Here is a 24,252-nt window from a genome sequence, read left to right on the forward strand (position 1 = left end):
AGAACTGAAATAAATTAACGTTTTGATGATATTCTAATTTTGTGAGATGCACCTGTATATGCCCCTATAGTCCCTCCCCCTTTTTATTTTCAAATCCAAAACCCATAGCCACCGATTGCCTAACGTTTTGCTCCCTGCCCATGTGGGGCCTACACTTGTACTTTATGGTTTGTACATGTAACGGCTTAATTTAATTGTAAAATGCCGTGGAATACATTGGTGCTATAGAAATATAATTATTTAATATCATCTGTCATTAAACTTTTAACGTCCGCCAACACGCGTTAGAACAGCGGCCGTTAAGGGCCCTTATTCATGATCGTCATTTTTAAACATCGGTCCAGAATAAGCGGATAGTGTCCCACCACGGGCGCAATTCCTATGGGTGACAGCTGACATCCTGTGGTATCGGCACCGGCTGGTTTTTGGGGCCAATTAACCCATTAAATACTAGTATTTAAGGAGGTTAAAAAACCACCCATAGCAGATTCGAGCACTGCAGTGCATGAAACCAGCGATCATAGTAAAAATTATACATGTCCCGCAGTGGGACTTAATGAAAAAGTGGAAAAAAAGTGAAATATTAAAAACAAAACACAAAGCGCACAAAAATACCGGAAATTCGCTTTGCCACAAAAAACAGCCTTTGTGATTAAAATAAAGATAAAAAATACACATAATTGGTATTTCATCGTCTCAAACTGCTCTATCTATATAACTGTCACATTATTTGATTATTTTTGTATCGCAAACACCATAAAAAAAACAAAACTCTGATTTTTATTTTTATAATTTCACCTCTTATTCTGTAGATAAGAGAAGTGCAGTGTGACAGTGTAATTTTCCCTCCCTGTAGTTAGCCTTCCTGTTTTCTTCCTTTCAGCCTCATCTTCATTCCTAGCACTCATCCTGCATTTTTTCTCTGCATGCTCTACTGTAAATCGCATGATGCATCAGGTGACCATCTACAGCGAGTACACTCTATCTACTGGGATAACAGATTATTCATCCTTCTATATTTTACTAAATGAAAAAACACAAAAATTGAGCTTGGATTAAGTTGGTATACATGCAGCACACAAACGCATGTTCACATTGGCCATAAAGCATACAAAACCTACAAGAAACAAAATTAGCAAAAACCCTGCTGGCCCTTAACATAGGCTATGCAACTTGGTTTCAGCTGTAGCACAACGATTCGGGTCATTAAACACTTGATTCATAGCTGTGATGAAAGAAACTAAGGGTACCGTCTCACAGTGGCACTTTGGTCGCTACGACGGTATGATCCGTGACGTTCCAGCGATATCCATATGATATCGCTGTGTCTGACACGCAGCAGCTATCAGGGACCCCGCTGAGAATCGTACGTCGTAGCAGATCGTTTGGAACTTTATTTCGTCGCTGGATCTCCCGCTGTCATCGCTGGATCGGTGTGTGTGTGACACCGATCCAGCGATGCGTTCGCTTGTAACCAGGGTAAACATCGGGTTACTAAGTGCAGGGCTGCGCTTAGTAACCCGATGTTTACCCTGGTTACCATTGTAAATGTAAAAAAAACCAAACAGTACATACTCACATTCCGGTGTCCGTCAGGTCCCTAGCCGTCAGCTTCCCTGCACTGACTGTGAGCGCCGGCCGGAAAGCAGGGCACAGCGGTGACGTCACCGCTGTGCTCTGCTTTTACTTTACGGCCGGCGCTCACATTCAGTGCGGGAAGCGGACGGCGAGGGACCTGACGGACACCGGAATGTGAGTATGTACTGTTTGGTTTTTTTTACATTTACAATGGTAACCAGGGTAAACATCGGGTTACTAAGCGCAGCCCAGCGCTTAGTAACCCGATGTTTACCCTGGTTACCCGGGGACTTCGGCATCGTTGGTCGCTGGAGAGCTGTCTGTGTGACAGCTCCCCAGCGACCACACGACTTACCAACCATCACGGCCAGGTCGTATCGCTGGTCGTGATCGTTGGTAAATCGTTTAGTGTAACGGTACCCTTGGTCGTTAAGGAGGTCTGAATTATTTTCCACATAAGGCTCTCGCATGGCCTTCACCTTATCAGTCAGGAGATTAATGATGAAAAGTACCCTTTTCCTGTCACTGGTAATCGGAGAAGGGTGCGTTTGGAAATATACCACGTTAAGGAATCCACGATAATAACAAACCCACTGAACTTTGTGGGCAGTAGCATACGTGCCTTTGATATCGGGCAAGTCCAGACGTTGCCTCTTTAAGTCATTAATGTCCTTTTGCTGACCCAACACCTGTTTGCAACTTAAATTTTGGTGCCACATACCAATAAAAATTTTCTAAGTTCAGCAACGTGTTGCCTCAGTTGGGCTGCAACGGACTCCATTTTGTGTGCGAGATTATTCTGTTATGAACTGACCTGAGTTGGCTAAATGATATTGCAACCACTAGGGGCAGCACCAGCAGGTAGCGTCGTCAGGAAATAGCCAGAGGTCAGTACACGGAGCAGCAGTAGGATCTTGAGGATAAGCAGCAGGTGGAATGTAGCTAATTTAAAGGCTGGTAGCTCAATCTCTCAAGGAAGTGCAGTGCCAGGTTGAAGTAGTGTGTTCAGTCAGGAACTCGTGGTGGAGACAATCAGGAACAGTACAGGTATCTTGTTTTGCAAGGAACTGTCCAGCGAGCTGAATAGCGCAGAGGGAAGAGGTGGTGCACAAGAGCTGCTGGGTTTGATTCCTGTCAGAATCTGTCAGCAGATGTTTGTGATGTAATCTGGGAGGAGCACAATGTAGGGGCTTAGAGCCTGAATCAAGCGAAGTGTTACTTGCTGGTCTGCATGCTGCAGTTTTGATACATTCCCGGTTTTCTCTGCTGCATATCTAGTAGTGCTCAGAATGCTGAGCTTTGTAGTACCCCACCTACACTACTGATTACCAGCTTTTTGTCGGTGTACAATCAGTGGCGGGTGTGGGGGTTACACACGGCAGTTGACCAGGAGACGCACAACACTTAATCGTGTAGTGATAACCTTCTGTGAATAGGCTATTTGTTGCTATTTCTATAAAATTAGTGTTTTAAAGTGACCTTTCTAATCGGGCTCTCAGCCCCTATTTCATGCTGCTCTAAAATTACAGAGCAAACACCTTCTGATGGATTCCTTTTAGAGATGTCACTTTAAAACAGCCGCGCTTGTTCAGCCATGCTCTGCTTGTTCACATTGGCTGATGAGTATGAGCTTCCAATTTTCCATTTTGTACACCAACATTGATTTTATTTTCAGATACATGTACTGGTTCTCAATGTTGATCATAATGTAATCCTTGCATTTCTTGATGAGTGCATGTACGATCTATGTAAAACCAATCTTCTTTGTCCTTAGTAGGATAAGAGCAGAAGACAAGAGGGGCGGTGGTGGACCACACAACTGGGGCTCATTTCAAGATGCTTTCAGGTACAGAATAATACAGCCAAATTGAAGCTATAGGACACACTTTACTATAGGTCCGCTAATATAAGACTGCATTGAAAGAAAAACAATACATTAAAAAGAAAGTAGCTTATTATACATAATGATCGTATGTTAATTGGTAGGGTTTCTGTTGCATCTTAGTTTTCTTACGGTTGTCCTGTCAACTCCATTTACAGAAAGGATTTAAACCCTTGGTTGGAAAGCCCAATTTTGTCTTCTAAATCAGAGAAATGTGCTTCTTTCTCTGCCTGGACTGATCATTAATTCTCAAAATTCTCAATTCACAGGTAAAATCCGTATTTGTTGAAGACAGATTTTCACATTATGAGATAAGAAATGGCCCTTTCTGCTGATAAGACTCTATGTAATGGAGAGGAGGTTGGACAGAGGGGCTAGAGTCAGAGTTCCTCCCTACTCAGATTTTACTTAGACTGTAAAGTACAATGCGGTCTTCACTAAAAACAGATTTTACCCAGAAATTGAGAATTAAATATCCATCCAGGATGAGAAAGCAGATTTCTTTAATATATATTAAAGTTTCTTATTTTCTTGTATACTATTGATTTAAATAAAAATGTAAAACTATGGTTACCCTTTAAAAGGTGCTTGCTTACATTGATGAGTGCTAGGCTGCTTAGATCTCAGATCCTCTGACAGCTCCTGGCAATTCCTGTTCAGTCTAACTCTAGATACTAGTGTTCACCTTTTAACATGCTTACTTAGCAAGGCAGTAACCACTCTGGCATTGTACATCTATAGGTTAAATTGTACCCAGTAAAATGGGCAGGACTCACCCATCCAGCCCTTGGACTGGTTACTGTAATTTTGATAATGGTGGATGGTGGCATTTGTTGTTAACTTTTGGTGGCCGAAGATTATACCAAAGCTACCACTGCAAATTGTATAGTTCACTAAAAATAAAGATTCCCTAGATTGGGCAAGGTCTACACCCACTATTACTTCTTGCTAATAGGGATGAACCGCAGTGTTATCAGTGTCCATGTACTGAGTTCAGTGGAATAGCATGCTGGGAAATATTGTGTGCGTTACTGAACTATAATTTCTTTATGAAACTTTCACATATCATTCTTTTTTATATAATCCCAGACCGACTCAATAATGTTGAGATCAGGACTCTGAGGGTCATATAATCACTTCCAGGACTCCTTGTTTGTCCACTGAAGATAGTTCTTAAGGACATTGGTTCCAAAGTAATATGCAGCCAATCGCATGCCTCCCAGATGATTTTGCATGATGAAGAATATTCCTGTATTATATGGCAGCAATCCAACTGGATTTGTAACATCACTGTAGTTGCACAGACCTTTCTACACCATACACGTCATGGTGGGGTTTGTAAAGATTGAAAAAATATGTATTTAACATCATGTAGGAATGGGACTGAATTGTTTTCTTATTTCTGATGCCAGTAATGCCAATGATCATAAGCAGAATTGTTTTCTAGTGATGTAGAGCCAGTACCTGTAGAAGCCACAGAACCTGTTGATGCAACTTGTGACGTAATAGAAGATGAGAGAGACTTCAAGTAAGGTCATGTTCATTTATTGATGTGCGTTCATTCTGCTATGTCACTTAAAGGGACAATTTGGGTAAAAACCTTGACCAATTCCAGAAATTGACCTCCGTGTGTCCTTGCTAGGGTCTTACCTTGAGGCCCCAAATAATCTTTAGTAAGTACTAAAACACCTTCATTCTGCTAAGTTGTGTTTTTTTTGTGTTTTTTTTTTTTTGCCCTTTGGCTAGAGGGGCAAATGAGAATTATGAAGAATATGTTAGAGAGATGTCACTGGATGAATGGAAGTCTATTTTGGACCAAAGCAGACCAAAAGTTGAATTAAATCTACGCAAACCAGAATTAAAAGTGCCTGCCAAAGCTGTTGTTATCCACAAGTCAAAGTTCAAAAATGTAAGTTTGATGCCTGTAGTGTCATACTTGGCAATATAATTTGTATGTATGCTGGTATAGTCTATGGTCTGACAATTTCTTAGTTTTAAAGAAGTTGTCCACTACCCTGACTTAGTTACTGGTTTTGCCAGCCTGTTTTTACCTTCATGACCATGTCTTTTATGAGGTAATAACTCTAGAACGCTTCAACGGATCTCAGGGATTCTTTTTTTTCCGTGACATATTGTACTTCATGGTAGTGAATTTTTATGCCTTTTTAACCACTGAATTGTCACACAAAATAGTAGCTACACGTGGTAGCTAGTGTTGAGCGATACCGTCCGATACTTGAAAGTATCGGTATCGGAAAGTATCGGCCGATACCGGCAAAGTATCGGATCTAATCCGATACCGATACCCGATACCAATACAAGTCAATGGGACGCCAAGTATCGGACGGTATCCCTGATGGTTCCCAGGGTCTGAAGGAGAGGAAACTCTCCTTCAGGCCCTGGGATCCATATCAATGTGTAAAAGAAAGAATTAAAATAAAAAATAGGGATATACTCACCCTCTGACGCGCCCTGGACTTTACCGCCGTAACCGGGAGCCGTTGTACCTAAGAATGTGCGCTTGAAGGGCCTTAGATGACGTCCGCAGCTTCTGATTGGTCGCGTAGCGGTCGCGTGACCGCTACGCGACCAATCACAAAGCCGTGACGTCACCTAAGGTCTTTCAAGCGCTTGAAAGACCTTAGGTGACGTCACCGCTTTGTGATTGGTCGCGTAGCGGTCACGCGACTGCTACGGACCAATCAGAGCGCCGTGACGTCATCTAAGGCCCTTCAAGCGCGCATTCTTAGGTACAACGGCTCCCGGTTACGGCGGTAAAGTCCAGGGGCCGCCGGAGAGGTGAGTATATCCCTATTTTTTATTTTAATTCTTTCTTTTACACATTGATATTAATCCCGATACCGATTCCCGATACCACAAAAGTATTGGATCTCGGTATCGGAATCCCGATACCGCAAGTATCGGCCGATACCCGATACTTGCGGTATCGGAATGCTCAACACTAGTGGTAGCATGATGTAGGGCTGGAGGACTTGAACAGTGTTTTTATTGTACCTAAGGACACAGTCTGGTTTGTGGATTTGTGTTAGGTACATCATACAGTGGGGGGGGGGGGGTCTGCCATCAACATGTATGGTGGTCACGTAAAGGGCATCTTTCTTGTCCTTGACCACCAGCATGTTGTCGCTGCATGCTCTCAGCCTTTCTAAGCAGCTGCCCAATTAGTGATACAGTGAGTCCTCTCTGGTTTTTGTGTGCAAAGTACCGAATGCTGCGGCAGCTCAGGCAGAGGGACTTGAAGAGTGGTATGCTTTATAAAAATTATCTACGTAGAGAACCTTGATCCAGCAGTGGGTGCCCCAAATCCCACACAGATTTCCCACTCATTTCCAGGACAGGGAGGTATTCAGGTGGTTGAATCTGGGTGTTCTTCCCTTCATGAACCCTAAATCTGGGTGTACCCTGAGGTATTCTCTGCAGCTTGTAGAGTTTAATTCCATACATAGCCCTCTTACTGGGCAGGTATTGTCGGAATTTAAGCCTTTCCTTGAAATGTATTAGGGACTCATCTATGCAGATGTCCTTTTGGGTGTAGTACACATCAGCAAACTTGTTGATGAAGTGATTAATGACGGGCCAAATTTTGAAAATTCTGTCAAAATTGGGGTCATCTCAGGGAAACACTGTACATTATCGTTGTAATGCATCAATTTGTGGATGGCCTCAAAGCATTGACGGGTCATAGCCATGTGGAACAGTGGAGTGTTATATAAAACCTCAACACTCCAATATTGCCGAAGTTCTGGCTTCTTCACTAACCCCATGTGAAGGACAAGTCCCCAAAACCAGTGTTGCGCGAATTTGTTCGGTTTTGGGTCTGAATATGATACGCAGTGAATATTGTTTTTGCAATATTCATCGAACACAGACGAACGTCATTATAGTCAATGGGAGTAGAAATGTCCAAATATGTTCAGAACCGATCATCAAATATAAATTTGGCACGATTAGGGTACCAATATGGCATGAATATGGCAAATTCAGATTCGGCGACCTAATCCGAACAAATTTGCTAAGCTCTACGCAAAACATCATAATTTCTGTGTCTATGGGAGTCCAGTTGGAAAATGACAAAGTGAGGTTCTGGGCCAAAAATTATGGGGTGTATAAATGTGGCTTTGTCACCATGAAGTTTACAAAATCCTCAGACAAATTCTTTGAAAAAGTTCATTTCTGTGAGGTCGGTGGTGTCAAATCGAATTCTTTTTTGGTCCACAAAATCTGGAATCTGTGGCTCATCAAGGTCCATAGGGGTCACTAAAAGTGAGCGCTGGCTCATTTGCTATCCTGGGATGTCTGCGTAGTGGTTTATCACTTGAGGAGGAGTAGGAAAAATGAAGGTAGCATCTTCTCCCTCACTATCAGTGTTAGAGGCAAGGAAGGCGTATGCTTCTTTGGCTGAATAGTGATTGGGGCTAGCAGGATGTTTTTTCATGTATGGTGTGTGTAAAATAACCAAGAATGGTCCTGTATTTGGCTCCTTCCATCTTCCCATCAATTTTAACCACCTTCCTTGCCCCTGCTGAAGAAAAGCAGGCCCAAACCATGACGCTGCCACCACCATGTTTGACATTGGGGATGGTGTGTTCAGGGTGATGAGCTGTATTGCCTTTACGCCAAACATATCTATTGGCATTGCTGCCAAAAAGTTCGATTTTGGTTTCATCTGACCAGAACACCTTCTTCCACATGTTTGGTGTGTCTCCCATGTGGCTTGTTGCAAACTTTCAACAACACTTTTTATGGATAACTGAGAAATGGCTTTCTTCTTGCCACTCTTCCATAAAGGCCAGATTTGTGCAGTGTACGACTGATTGTTGTCCTATGGACAGACTGTCCCACCTCAGGTGTAGATCTCTGCAGTTCATCCAGTGTGATCATGGGCCTCTTGGCTGCATCTCTGATCAGTCTTCTCCTTGTTTGAGATGAAAGTTTCAATATGATCGCTTGCACAGTGATCCTTGGGATGTTTAAAATTTTGGAAATCATTTTGAATCCAAATCCGGCTTTAAACTTCTCCACAACAGTTTCACGGACCTGCCTGTTGTGTTACCTGGTCTTCATGATGCTCACTGTGCTTCAAACAGAACCCTGAGACTATCACAGAGCAGGTGCATTTATACGGAGATTATACACACACATATATATATTATACACAAATATATATATTATACACACATATATATATATATATATATATATATATATATATTATACACACACATATATATATATATATATATATATATATATATATATATATATATATATATATATATATAGTACATATAATACACACTATATATAATACATATGTGTGTGTATTATATGTGTGTGTATTATATATGTGTGTATTATATATATATATATTACACACATATATATATATATATAATACACACACATATATATATAGTGTGTATTATATGTACTGTATATATATATATGTGTGTGTATAATATATATGTGTGTAATATATATATATATATATATATATATATATATATATATATATATATATATATATATATATATATACACACATATATATATATATACACTCACACTCACACTCACCGGCCACTTTATTAGGTACACCTGTCCAACTTCTTGTTAACACTTAATTTCTAATCAGCCAATCACATGGCGGCAACTCAGTGCATTTAGGCATGTAGACATGGTCGAGACAATCTCCTGCAGTTCAAACCGAGCATCAGTATGGGGAAGAAAGGTGATTTGAGTGCCTTTGAACGTGGCATGGTTGTTGGTGCCAGAAGGGCTGGTCTGAGTATTTCAGAAACTGCTGATCTACTGGGATTTTCACGCACAACCATCTCTAGGGTTTACAGAGAATGGTCCGAAAAAGAAAAAAAATCCAGTGAGCGGCAGTTCTGTGGGCGGAAATGCCTTGTTGATGCCAGAGGTCAGAGGAGAATGGGCAGACTGGTTCGAGCTGATAGAAAGGCAACAGTGACTCAAATCGCCACCCGTTACAACCAAGGTAGGCCTAAGAGCATCTCTGAACGCACAGTGCGTCGAACTTCGAGGCAGATGGGCTACAGCAGCAGAAGACCACACCGGGTACCACTCCTTTCAGCTAAGAACAGGAAACTGAGGCTACAATTTGTACAAGCTCATCGAAATTGGACAGTAGAAGATTGGAAAAACGTTGCTTGGTCTGATGAGTCTCGATTTCTGCTGCGACATTCGGATGGTAGGGTCAGAATTTGGCGTAAACAACATGAAAGCATGGATCCATCCTGCCTTGTATGGAGCATCTTTGGGATGTGCAGCCGACAAATCTGCGGCAACTGTGTGATGCCATCATGTCAATATGGACCAAAATCTCTGAGGAATGCTTCCAGCACCTTGTTGAATCTATGCCACGAAGAATTGAGGCAGTTCTGAAGGCAAAAGGGGGTCCAACCCGTTACTAGCATGGTGTACCTAATAAAGTGGCCGGTGAGTGTATGTGTGTGTGTGTATTATATATATATATATATATATATATATATATATATATATATATATATATATATATATATATATATATATATATATATATATATATAGATGTGTGTGTATTATATGTGTGTGTATTATATATATGTGTTATATGTGTGTGTGTGTGTATAATATATATATGTGTGTGTGTGTATAATATATATATATATATATATATATATATATATATATATATATATATTATACACATACCGTATTTTTCGGACTATAAGACGCACCGGACCATAAGGCGCACCCCAAATTTGGGGTGAAAATTGCAGAAAAAAAGATTTTTTATAAGATTGGGGTCCGTCTTATTGTCCGAATTTACAGTATCTTACCTGAGGGCTGGTGGTGGCAGAGCAGGGTCACAGGAAGCATGGTGGCAGCAGAGGTGGGTTGATGCGGTACGGCGTGCACCTGAGCAGGGTCCCTTCCTGCTTAGGTGGGCGACGCCACGGCCTGGTGTCCATGGGAGGGTGGCAGCAGTGGTTACCGACAGAGGTGCTGGGATGAGGAGGCACAGTGAGAGGTATGGCGTGAGAGGGGTCCCTTTCCCCGGTGAGGTGATGGAAGGATCTCGTGGGCACATGGACTGGAGATGATGGAGGTAGTGGTGTACATTGTGAAGCGAGTATTCCACAGGAGCTCAGATGTCTGAGTCCTTGCCGCTTCCCGGCGCTCCTCAGCGCAATAATTATTTCAGAAGCCGGTAATAAGTGAGGAGCTCCGCTACCGAGACACAGCCGCCATGACCGGACACTGCAGGAAAAGCGCCTCTGTACTGCTGCGAGCCCTGCTGGAGGCGGAGAGCCGGCCGTGCCATGCGGTGCTGAGGAGCGCCGGGAAGCGCCAAGGACTCAGACATCTGAGCTCCTGTGGAATACTCGCTTCACAATGTACACCACTACCTCCATCATCTCCAGTCCATGTGCCCACGAGATCCTTCCTGAACCTTGCTGCACCCATCCTGGGAAGCAAAAGGATGGAGTATACAGAGTCCAAGGTCCCGGTGAGGTGATGCAGCAGCCCAGTAATGCAGCAGAGCCGGGTGAATCCTGTTGTTATCGGTGGGCGCGGCCATCTTCCTGAGGCCGGGCGCGCAGATGGAGCTCTCTGCTGCCCGGGGCTTCAGGAAAATGGCCGCGGGATGCCGCGCGTGCGCAGATGAGGATCGCGGCGGCCATTTTCCTGAAGCCGAGTTTGCATCTCTGCTTCAGGAAAATGGCCGCCGCGATCCCCATCTGCGCACGCGCGGCATCCCGCGGCCATTTTCCTGAAGCCCCGGGTAGCAGAGCGCTCTATCTGCGCACGCGCGGCCTCAGGAAGATGGCCGCGCCCACCGATAACAACAGGATTCACCCGGCTTTGCTGCCTTACCGGGCTGCTGCATCACCTCACCGGGAAAAGGGACCCCGCTCACTGCGCCTCCTCATCTCCGCACCTCTGCTGCCACACCTCTGCCACCGCACCTCTGCCACCACGGTAAGCCTGCCTTGCGACTATTAGACGCACCCCCCATTTTCCCCCCTTTTTTTGGGGGGAAAAAGTGCGTCTTGTAGTCCGCAAAATACGGTATGTAAACTAGAAGCTTGGGCTGATAAATGGCAAATGAGCTTTAATGGGGATAAATGTAAGGTCATGCACTTGGGTAGAAGTAATAAGATGTATAACTATGTGCTTAATTCTAAAACTCTGGGCAAAACCGTCAATGAAAAAGACCTGGGTGTATGGGTGGATGACAAACTCATATTCAGTGGCCAGTGTCAGGCAGCTGCTACAAAGGCAAATAAAATAATGGGATGTATTAAGAGGCATAGATGATCATGAGGAGAACATAATTTTACCTCTATACAAGTCACTAGTTCGACCACACTTAGAATACTGTGCACAGTTCTGGTCTCCGGTGTATAAGAAAGACATAGCTGAACTGGAGCGGGTGCAGAGAAGAGCGACCAAGGTTATTAGAGGACTGGGGGGTCTGCAATACCAAGATAGGTTATTACACTTGGGGCTGTTTAGTTTGGAAAAACGAAGACTAAGGGGTGATCTTATTTTAATGTATAAATATGAGGGGACAGTACAAAGACCTTTCTGATGATCTTTTTAACCCCTTTCTGACATCTGACGTACTATCCCGTCGAGGTGGGGTGGGCCTGTATGACCACCGACGGGATAGTACGTCATAGCGATCGGCCGCGCTCACGGGGGGAGCGCGGCCGATCGCGGCCGGGTGTCAGCTGCCTATCGCAGCTGACATCCGGCACTATGTGCCAGGAGCGGTCACGGACCGCCCCCGGCACATTAACCCCCAGCACACCGCGATCAAACATGAAGCATCGCGCAGGGACGGGGCTCCCTGCGGGCTTCCCTGAGACGATCGGTACAAGGGAATGTACTCACCTTGTACCGAGCGTCTCCTCCCTGCAGGCCCCGGATCCAAAATGGCCGCGGGGCTGCATTCGGGTCCTGCAGGGAGTACTTCCGGGTCAGGAGCAGGCTGCAGCTCTGTAAGCCTGCAGCAATGAGTGAAATCCGCCGATCTCACAGAGTGCTATGCAAACTGTAAGATCGGCGATCTGTGATGTCCCCCCCTGGAACAAAGTAAAAAAGTAAAAAAAATTCCACATGTGTAAAAAAAATAAATAAATTCCTAAATAAAGAAAAAGAAAAAATATTATTCCCATAAATAAATTTCTTTATCTTAAAAAAAAAAAAAAAAAACAATAAAAGTACACATTTAGTATCGCCGCGTCCGTAACGACCCAACCTATAAAACTGTCCCACTAGTGAACACCGTAAGAAAAAAAAAAAACGAGCCAAAAAACAAAGCTTTATTATACCGCCAAACAAAAAGTGGAATAACACACGATCAAGAAGACGGATATAAATAACCATGGTACCGCTGAAAACGTCATGTCTTGTCCCGCAAAAAACGAGCCGCCACACAGCATCATAAGCAAAAAAAAAAGTTATAGTCCTCAGAATAAAGCGATGCCAAAATAATTATTTTTTCTATAAAATAGTTTTTATCGTATAAAAGCGCCAAAACCTAAAAAAATAATATAAATGAGATATCGCTGTAATCGTACTGACCCGACGAATAAAACTGCTTTATCAATTTTACCAAACGCGGAACGGTATAAACACCTCCCCCAAAAGAAATTCATGAATAGCTGGTTTTTGGTCATTCTGCCTCACAAAAATCAGAATAAAAAGTGATCAAAAACTGTCACGTGTCCAAAAATGTTACCAATAAAAACGTCAACTCGTCCCGCAAAAAACAAGACCTCACATGACTCTGTGGACCAAAATATTGAAAAATTATAGGTCTCAAAATGTGGAGACGCAAAAACTTTTTTGCTATAAAAAAGCGTCTTTTAGTGTGTGACAGCTGCCAATCATAAAAATCCGTTATAAAAAACGCTATAAAAGTAAATCAAACCCCCCTTCATCACCCCCTTAGTTAGGGAAAAATAATAAAATTAAAAAAATGTATTTATTTCCATTTTCCCATTAGGGCTAGGGTTAGGTTTAGGGTTAGGGCTAGGGTTAGGGTTAGGGGTGTTGTTGGATTAGAGTTTCAGGTAGAATTGGGGAGTTTCCACTCTTCAGGCACATCAGGGACTCTCGAAACGCAACATGGCGTCCCATCTCAATTCCAGTCAATTTTGCATTGAAAAGTCAAATGGCGCTCCTTCCCTTCCGAGCTCTGCCATGCGCCCAAACAATGGTTTACACCCACATATGGGGTATCATCGTACTCAGGACAAATTGCACAACAACTTTTTTGGTCTAATTTCTTCTTACCCTTGGGAAAATAAAAAATTGGGGGCGAAAAGATCATTTTTGTGAAAAAATATGATTTTTTTATTTTTACGGCTCTGCACTATAAACTTCTGTGAAGCACTTGTTGGGTCAAAGTGCTCACCACACATCTAGATAAGTTCCTTAAGGGGTTTACTTTCCAAAATGGTGTCACTTGTGGAGGGTTTCAATGTTTAGGCCCATCAGGGACTCTCGAAACGCAACATGGCGTCCCATCTCAATTCCAGTCAATTTTGCATTGAAAAGTCAAATGGCGCTCCTTCCCTTCCGAGCTCTGCCATGCGCCCAAACAATGGTTTACACCCACATATGGGGTGTCAGCATACTCAGGACAAATTGTACAACAACTTTGGGGGTCCATTTTCTCCTGTTACCCTTGGTAAAATAAAACAAATAGGAGCTGAAATAAATTTTGTGTGAAAAAAAGTTAAATGTTCATTTTTATTTAAACATTCCAAAAATTCCTGTGAAACACCTGAATGGTTAATAAACTTCTTGAATGTGGTTTTGAGCACCTTGAGGGGTGCAGTTTTTAGAATGGTGTCACACTTGGGTATTTTTTATCATATAGACCCCTCAAAATGACTTCAAATGAGAAGTGGTCCCTAAAAAAAAAAAATGGTGTTGTAAAAATGAGAAATTGCTGGTCAACTTTTAACCCTTATAACTCCCTAACAAAAAAAAATTTTGGTTCCAAAATCGTGCTGATGTAAAGTAGACATGTGGGAAATGTTACTTATTAAGTATTTTGCGTGACATATTTCTGTGATTTAAGGGCATAAAAATTCAAAGTTGGAAAATTGCGAAATTTTAAAAATTTTCGCCAAATTTCCGTTTTTTTCTCAAATAAACGCAAGTTATATCGAATAAATTTTACCACTAACATGAAGTACAATATGTCACGAGAAAACAATGTCAGAATCGCCAAGATCCGTTGAAGCGTTCCAGAGTTATAACCTCATAAAGGGACAGTGGTCAGATTTGTAAAAATTGGCCTGGTCATTAACGTGAAAACTACCCTCGGGTGTGAAGGGGTTAATCATAGACCTGAGACAGGGACAAGGGGGCATCCTCTACGTCTGGAGGAAAGAAGGTTTAAGCATAAGAACAGACGCGGATTCTTTACTGTAAGAGCAGTGAGACTATGGAACTCTCTGCCGTATGATGTTGTAATGAGTGATTCACTGCTAAAATTTAAGAGGGGACTGGATGCCTTTCTTGAAAAGTATAATGTTACAGGGTATATATTCTAGATTCCTTGTTAGGGCGTTGATCCAGGGAACTAGTCTGATTGCCGTATGTGGAGTCGGGAAGGAATTTTTTTCCCCATAGTGGAGTTACTCTTGTGCCACATGGTTTTTTTTTTTGCCTTCCTCTGGATCAACATGTTAGGGCATGTTAGGTTAGGCTATGGGTTGAACTAGATGACTTAAAGTCTTCCTTCAACCTTAATAACTATGTATGTAAAATATTGGCCTAAATTTACCACTATCGTAAAGCACAATGTGTCGCCAGAAAACAATCTGAGTCAGTGGGATCCGTTGAAGCGTTCCAGAGTTATTACCTCATAAAGTGACAGTGGTCAGAATTGTGAATTGTGGCCTGGTCAGGAAGGTGAAAATGGGCTAGGGGTTCAAAGCCGTACCCTCATTAAATTGCTACCAATAACTACAAATTTAAAAAGCACCTAACAGGAAAATGATGGCTATAGCCAGAATGAAAAATATAAGGCTGCTAAATGGAACAAAATGTAAATGGCATACTAAAGTGAGAGATAGTAAATTGCCTTCACCATATGTGTTCAAAAAGCTCATAGTGTGGTTTAGCGTTCAGTCGTTGGTGTATGGCACTGCCTCTTAAGCAGTTTTCTGCATGATACTAAAAGCGCCAACACTCAAATTATGGTTCTGCCAACCCTACTATCTCCAGCAGCACCCCATAGTAGTTGCACAATGCCCAGTATAAAGCATGCAAAGAATCTCCGATACTATTATAATGAAGACAACTTCTTAACAGGCAAAGCCATACACCAAAAACAGCTTAAAAGCAGCAACCTGATGCTACCAATAACTTTTAAAATGTTAAACAGGCAAAATATTTGGGTGAATAATTTTCTCAATAACTGGAAACCTGATGGCGGATTCACTTTTAACATGCTGACGGTAGTTTATTCTAGGAGTTATGTGCATTGCTTCTAATTGGGTTCCTAACCATCCGCTCAATGTGCCCCTGCCCCCCGGCAGACATCTTAAACAATTATCTTTTATAAATCACTTCTCCCTGTATGGCAATTAGTGCCAAGCGGTCTGATGGGTGGATATGGACCACTTTTGGTGTCTGGACCCTGTGATTTTAATTTGGCATTACCTAACCCAACCCCTCTGCCATTGATTTGATTGCATTTGAAAGATGATAATCAAATGGTCCAATAAGTGGATATAGACCACGTTTACTTTACTTTAGTCAATTAGTTTTCCCATTGTGTTTTTTTGTTTTTTGTTTTTTTCCTTTTTCCAAACATTTTATTGAAATTTCGAATTATAACCGGGAAGGAAAGACAAGGAGGGGGAGGAAGGGAAGGGATATGAAAATAGGGAAAAAACCCTATGAGAATAGGGAAGACAAGCAATCATATACTTTCAGTATATGCAACAATCATATAATACTTTTAGTATATGTAAGAGAGCTATAGCTTAGATACAAAACCTAAAAGGGATTGATCATCATATAAATTTGCTTTCGTCAGCATCTGAAACAAATTATAGTAAAATATGCAATGGCGTAGATAAAGCTACAAATAACATTTTTAAATCGGCATATGAAGCTTACATTTTCTTAAATTAGCATCTTAATTCCCATTGTTTTGTGGTCAAATTAGGTGCCTCAGCTTATACGCGAGCATATACGGTATATGTATTTTCTTCATACTTTAGGACCCGTACACAATAATTGTTCACTATCCATTGTGGTATATTGCTCCAAATATTTTATCTACGTATTGCTGCTATTGTTCATTGTACCTAAGGTGCAGTTAGCATCTATCATGAAGATAGAGATATTATTTATTTGCTATTATCCCAGATCCCCCTCTATACATATATTGCTGTGTTATTGGACATATGTATTTACCCTGGACACATTTTGGTTCAATTTTGTAGTTTTTGTCCATCATGTTGGCATTTCCTTATTTTATGCTTTTTGCATTTTAATGTCAATAGAATTCAAAGGAAGATGAAGATGACAACCATTACAATTTCCGCAAATCTATCAATGATATCACATCTCAGCTGGAAATCAACTTTGGAAGTCTTTCTCGTCCAGCACGTGGAGGAAGAGGTGGAGGTCGTGGACGTTTTAGAAGAGAGGAGGCATTGCCTTGTGAAGATTCTAATGTATGTATGTCATTTGGGATTCTCAGCAGATTTTCCTCAATGAAAATTTTTTTCTTTATGCGAACGTAGGGTAGGTGCAGGCAAGCATATAAGTGCTTCTCATAAAATTAGAATATCAAAAAGTTAATTTATTTCAGTTCTTCAATACAAAAAGTGAAACTCATATATTCTATAGTCATCATAAATGGAGTGATCTATTTCAAATGTTTGTGTTAATCTTGACGATTACAGCCAATGAAAACCCAGAAGTCATTATCTCAGTAAAATAGAATACTTTATAACACCAGCTTGAAAAATTATTTTGAAATCTGAAATGTTGGCCTACTAAAATGTATGTTCAGTAAATGCACTCAATACTTGGTTGGAGCTCATTTTGCATCAATGTGGCATGGAGGCGATCAGTCTGTGGCACTGCTGAGGTGTTATGGAAGCCCAGGTTGCTTTAATAGCAGCCTTCAGCTCGTCTGCATTGTTGGGTCTGGTGTCTCTTGTCTTCCTTTTGACAATACAGTTAAGGTCAGACGATTTTGCTGGCCAATCAAGCAAAGTGGGGGAAAAAGTATTTATTTATTTAGTCAGCCACCAACTGGGCAAGTTCTCCCACTCAAAAAGATGAGAGGCCTGTAATTGACATCAAAGGTAGACCACCACTATGAGAGTCAAAATGAGAAAATAAATCCAGAAAATTGTCTGATTTGGCAAGATATATTTTGCAAATTACAGACTTACAGAAAACGTTTGACCACTGTCTTTACCAAAAAAGGATATTCTTGATTTCTTTTAGTGTTTTTTAAAGCCAGAAAGTTGCCATTTGAAATGACTGCGCCATGTTTGTGATCTGCTTTTTTTTCTACAAAATTAAACAACTGAATGAACATCCTCCAAGGCCGGTGATTCCATAATTTTGCCAGGGGTTGTATAACAAAATATTGAGATGAAATTTTGTTAATGACCAAATACTTATTTTCCACCATAATTTGCAAAATAAATCTTGCCAAATCAGACAAGGTGATTTTTCTGGATTTGTTTTCTCATTTTGTCTCTTAGTTGTGGTCTATCTATGATGTCAATTACAGGCCTCTCTCATCCTTTTAAGCAGGAGAACTTGCACAATTGGTGGCTGACTAAATACTTTTCCCCCCAATATGTATGTGTGTATATATATTATTATATATTAAAAAAATATATATATTTTTTATAATATATATTATTTATTTGAGATATATATAGAGATATATAGATAGAGATATAGATAAATAGAGATATAGATTAGAATATATATATATATCCAACAAAAGGGTGGATACATATGCACATGACTATTTTTAATTATTTTCCAACTTAAAATATTTAGTGCTGATGCGTAACACAAATCTGATTGCAAAAATATTTAAGTAGTGGTTGTAATGCAGCAATATACCGTATTTTTCGGATTATAAAACGCTCCGGATTATAAGATGCACCCCAAATTTTGAGAAAAATAGGGATTTTTTTTTTTTTTAAATAACCCCAAAAATTGGGGGGAAAAAAGGTGCGTCTTATAATCCGAAAAATAGGTATAAAGCCAAGTGGGAGAATACTTCTGCAAGCCATTGTAGCAGCAACTTGGCAGCAATGTATAGGGTGAATTTCCATTTAAAATTTATTTTGTTGCGGATCTGTCACTTGAAGATATACAGAACCACTAGTCACATGGTGACTCCGCATAGTGCCGCTGCTGCGCTCCGCATAGTGCCGCTGCTGCGCTCCGCATAGTGCCGCTGCTGCGCTCCGCATAGTGCCGCTGCTGCGCTCCGCATAGTGCCGCTGCTGCGCTCCGCATAGTGCCGCTGCTGCGCTCCGCATAGTGCCGCTGCTGCGCTCCGCATAGTGCCGCTGCTGCGCTCCGCATAGTGCCGCTGCTGCGCTCCGCATAGTGCCGCTGCTGCGCTCCGCATAGTGCCGCTGCTGCCTTTTCCCCAACAGATTGTCTTTTTATGTTCTCATCGTGTTTCGAATGTGGGAGGAAACAGGAGAACCCGAAGAAAACCTACGCAAACTCCTTGCAGATCTTGTCCTTGGTGGGATTTGAATCCAGGACCCCAGCACTAGAAGGCTGCAGTGCTATTCACTGAGCTGCCAAACAATTATATTACCGCTATATGGTGACTAGTGATGAGCGAGTATACTCGGTACTCGAGATTTCCCGAGCATTCTCGGGGGTCCTCCGTGTGTTTGTAAGTACTCGGAGATTTGGTTTTCTTCTCCGCAGCTGAATGATTTACATCTGTTAGCCAGCATAAGTACATGTGGGGATTCCCTAGCAACCAGGCAACCCCCACATGTACTTATGCTGGCTAACAGATGTAAATCATTCAGCTGCGGAGAAGAAAACGAAATCTCCGAGCACTAAAAAATACTCGGAGGACCCCCGAGCATGCTCGGGAAATCTTGAGTGCAGAGTATTCTCGCTCATAAAGAAAAGAACAAGGCGCACTGCAATATCAGTATAGAAATAATAATTATGGAAGGATGCAAAGCAATAAAAAGCAACCAAATATGAATGAAGAAAAAGTATACTGCAAAAAAATGCACACCATCCAGATAATGACAAGTATAACAAAAAGATTTATTGACACATCTTTAATACACACAAACATCTAAAACATACCTAAAATAACCCAAAAACAATACACTAACCAGGTTGTGATAGCCATATGAAACATAAGACACACCTATCTAAACCCTGCTGGCTCATGGGAAAATGGCACAATAGTCTATAATAAGACAGGATTATAAGTGCCCCTAATAAAAGGGGAAGAATGAACAAGACCCATGAAACAAGATGGCCAAGAAAAAAAGGGGGCCAGGATGAAATCAGATCCTAATAAGCCCAAGGGCTGGACACCTACTGTGTGGTTTCCTCTTACTGCCCCACACAATAATGCCACCACTGTGCTCCTTAAATAGTAATAATGACTCCTTTGTACTCTCAAGATAGTAAAATTGCCCCCTAGAAAACATTAATGCCAAGTGCTAGAGAACAGTGCACCGCCCCATGTGCATATTTGACAGTCACATTACTGAGTGCCTCTATAATTATGCTTTTTAAGTGCCTACTTAACATCTAATAATGTCACCCATGTCCCCCAAGGTACAATTCCTCTATACATCATAATGGGCAAACCGCTCCTCTATATACAGTATGGAGGTCCCACAGCTTCACTGTACACACTATGGTGGCCCCACAGCCCTGCTATACACAGTCTGATGGTCCCATAGCTCTGCTATGCACAGTAAGGTGGGCGCATAGCTCACCTGTATACAATATAATGGGCCCACAGCTCCGCTATACACAATATGATGGACTCACACCTTCCCTACACATAGCACAGCACCGCCAAATTAGTGTAATATATACAGTTAGGTCCATATATATTTGGACAGAGACAACATTTTTCTAATTTTGGTTACAGACATTACCACAATGAATTTTAAACAAAACAATTCAGATGCAGTTGAAGTTCAGACTTTCAGCTTTCATTTGAGGGTATCCACATTAAAATCGGATGAAGGGTTTAGGAGTTTCAACTCCTTAACATGTGCCACCCTGTTTTTAAAGGGACCAAAAGAAATTGGACAATTGACTCCAAGGCTATTTCATGGGCAGGTGTGGGCAATCCCTTCGTTATGTCATTCTCAATTAAGCAGATAAAGGGCCTGGAGTTGATTTGAGGTGTGGTGTTTGCATTTGGAAGGTTTTGCTGTGAAGTAAACATGCGGTCAAAGGAGCTCTCCTTGCAGGTGAATCAAGCCATCCTTAAGCTGCGAAAACAGAAAAAACCCATCCGAGAAATTGCTACAATATTAGGAGTGGCAAAATCTACAGTTTGGTCCATCCTGAGAAAAAGAAAGCACTGGTGAACTCATCAATGCAAAAAGACCTGGGCGCCCACGGAAGACAACAGTGGTGGATGATCGCAGAATAATCTCCACGGTGAAGAGAAACCCCTTCACAACAGCCATCCAAGTGAACAACACTCTCCAGGAGGTAGGTGTATCAATATCCAAATCTACCATAAAGAGAAGACTGCATGAAAGTAAATACAGAGGGTTCACTGCACGGTGCAAGCCACTCATAAGCATCAAGAATAAAAAGGCTAGACTGAACTTTGCTAAAAAACATCTAAAAAAGCCAGCACAGTTCTGGAAGAACATTCTTTGGACAGATGAAACCAAGATCAACCTCTACCAGAATGATGGAAAGAGAAAAGCATGGCAAAGGCGTGGTACAGCTCATGACCCAAAGCATACCACATCATCTGTAAAACACGGCGGAGGCAGTGTGATGGCTTGGGCATGCATGGCTGCCAGTGGCACTGGGTCACTAGTGTTTATTGATGATGTGACACAGGACAGAAGCAGCCGAATGAATTCTGAGGTATTCCGAGACATACTGTGTGCTCAGATCCAGCCAAATGCAGCCAAACTGATTGGTCGTCGTTTCATACTACAGATGGACAATGACCCAAAACATAAAGCCAAAGCAACCCAGGAGTTTATTAAATCAAAGAAGTGGAATATTCTTGAATGGCCAAGTCAGTCACCTGATCTCAACCCAATTGAGCATGCATTTCACTTGTTAAAGACTAAAGATCAGACAGAAAGGCCCACAAACAAACAGCAACTGAAAACCACTTCAGTGAAGGCCTGGCAGAGCATCAAAAAGGAGGAAACACAGCGTCTGGTGATGTCCATGAGTTCAAGACTTCAGGCAGTCATTGCCAACAGAGGGTTTTCAACCAAGTACTAGAAATGAACATTTTATTTAAAATTATTGAATCTGTCCAATTACTTTTGGTCCCTTTAAAAACAGGGTGGCACATGTTAAGGAGCTGAAACTCCTAAGCCCTTCATCCAATTTTAATGTGGATACCCTCAAATGAAAGCTGAAAGTCTGAACTTCAACTGCATCTGAATTGTTTTGTTTAAAATTCATTGTGGTAATGTTTATAACCAAAATTGGAAAAATGTTGTCTCTGTCCAAATATATATGGACCTAACTGTATATATATTCGTGTATAAGCTGAGCTTTTCAGCACAATTTTTTTGTGCTGAAAACTCCCCCCCTCGGCTTATACACGAGTCAATTGTCCAAAATGCTGGCGAGGGAGGGGTAGCAGCGTAGCTGCAGCCGCCAGCTATCAGAAGACATCATACTCGCCCTCCGTCACTGCAACTCTGTCCCTGCATCTCTGTTGTCACGGCGCCGGCGGCTCTCCTTTCCTGTGCTGAGCTGTCACGTGGTACCGCTCATTAAGGTAATGAATATGGATGTGTTCTCCACTCCCATAGGTGTGGAGCACATTTTCATTACCTTAATGAGCAGTACCACATGACTGCTGAGCAGGAGAGCTGCCGATGCCGTGACAACGGAGGTGCAGGCGCGAGGAGGGTGAGTATGACTGGGAGGGGTGGCAATGTGAGTCATACATACCACCAGGGGAAGGTGGGGAGCTGAGCCATGTGGGACTGGGGGAGCCACGCATACCAGGACAGGGATGAGGGGGGGCCACCCATACCAGGACAGGGATGAGGGGGAGCCACGCATGGCAGGACAGGGATGAGGGGGGCAATGCATACTCTGCTTATACTCGAGTCAATAAGCTTACCCAGTTTTCCGTGGCAAAAGTAGGTGCCTTGGCTTATACTTGGGTTGGCTATATACACACATACAGCTGCCTGCAGGTGCTCTGGGACTGTGAGTTATTGGTGCAGCTTGAACTTACGCACTTACACACTGATCGAGTAATGCTGGAGCCGATGACTCCCACTGACAGCACTACTCGATCTGTGTCAAGCTTCAAGCTGGGCAATAAATCATCTCAACCTGCCTCAGCAACTGCAGACACCATGACAAGGGAAGGACCGACCCTGTTAGACACCTCCTGCCCCACCCCCCCTTGCACTCTCGCTCTGCTGACGCTCTGCCAGAATTGCCAGATGGCCAGTCCGGCCCTGGTTCTGGGTACATTCAAGGATTCAAATTTTCCACTAAGAAATATAATTGTTAAAAACTGCATAATTTTAACTTCTGTACCAAGTCTTATATTTTCTTATTTGTATCCCTATTTGTTTCTGTTTAGGTGCCTGAGCTTGACTTGAACCCAGATGATCCTGATGCTTTTCCAGCTCTGATTTGATCTGACAAGTTTTTTGGCTTATCCTGCATCTTCCAATGACTCTATACCAAAAGCAACTTAAACAATAGTGTATGTGGGGGTTGTCTAATCAATAGCAAGAGAAATAAATCCTGTAAAGTATTACTGCACTTTCATGTTTAGAAAATGGGTAAGAGATGTACACAGTGCCTTTTTTTTTTTTTTTTTTTTTTACTGTAGTTCCAGACTTTATTTAGGACATCAAAAGCATTTAGTCTCGGGCATATTTTGTACTTCAGTTTGGGTTTCAATGGATGAAAAGTTACTAAGGTTTGTAGGGAAGGGTTGAAGTTTGGATAGAGCGTAAAATATAACTTTTGTCATTTGACTGCAGTTTGACACAGTTGAGAAATTAAAAATGCTGTTTGTGCACTTTGATGGATTTTGCATTTATTTTCTATTAGATCTATAAAAGTTGGATCGATGCAAGGATAATGCCATCACTTATTTGCTATTGAATAGATTTACACTAAGTAAATGAAAGATGCAATAAAATGGGAAAAAGTTAATTCTACTTCAATTGTCTTGTCATTCACTGTACTTGTTAGCCCTCACCTTGGTTTCAACTCTCCGCTTCAGGGTAATTTCAACCCATGTAAGTTTTTTTTGTTTGTTTGTTTGTTTGTTTTCCTTCTTGCTAATTCACAGCTGAGTAGGGTAGTCTATGCAGTGTACGTAACTGGTTCCTGCTCCCACCATCCCACAAAAAATTAATATTTTCTTAACACTTGTGACAGTATTGTTTTTTCTATCACCCATGACGGCACCCCAGAGAGAGTACCTGCCCTTCAAGGACAGAAAACCTACAGAATAAGAGGAGGAGCATCTCCAGTTGCATCAGTGGTTT

General features: G+C 41.8%; 1 protein-coding gene across 11 annotated transcripts in view; it reads left to right on the forward strand.

The window, feature by feature from the left end:
• HABP4 (hyaluronan binding protein 4) overlaps positions 1–23,919 on the forward strand; it is a 117,218-nt gene extending 93,299 nt beyond the window's left edge. For 9 of the 11 annotated variants that reach the window (XM_077299703.1, XM_077299672.1, XM_077299678.1 and 6 more), the window contains 5 exons: positions 3,353–3,424; positions 4,908–4,988; positions 5,207–5,369; positions 17,032–17,205; positions 23,331–23,919. In XM_077299703.1, the coding sequence (XP_077155818.1) occupies positions 3,353–3,424; positions 4,908–4,988; positions 5,207–5,369; positions 17,032–17,205; positions 23,331–23,387 (547 nt within the window). In that variant the 3' untranslated portion in view covers positions 23,388–23,919. The remainder of the gene's footprint in view (positions 1–3,352; positions 3,425–4,907; positions 4,989–5,206; positions 5,370–17,031; positions 17,206–23,330) is intronic. The other 2 variants (XM_077299713.1, XM_077299692.1) reach the window with 1 other exon arrangement.
• Positions 23,920–24,252: the final 333 nt, after the last annotated feature.

Source organism: Ranitomeya variabilis, chromosome 1 (genome assembly GCF_051348905.1).
Source record: "Ranitomeya variabilis isolate aRanVar5 chromosome 1, aRanVar5.hap1, whole genome shotgun sequence".
NCBI classification, from domain to species: domain Eukaryota; kingdom Metazoa; phylum Chordata; class Amphibia; order Anura; family Dendrobatidae; genus Ranitomeya; species Ranitomeya variabilis.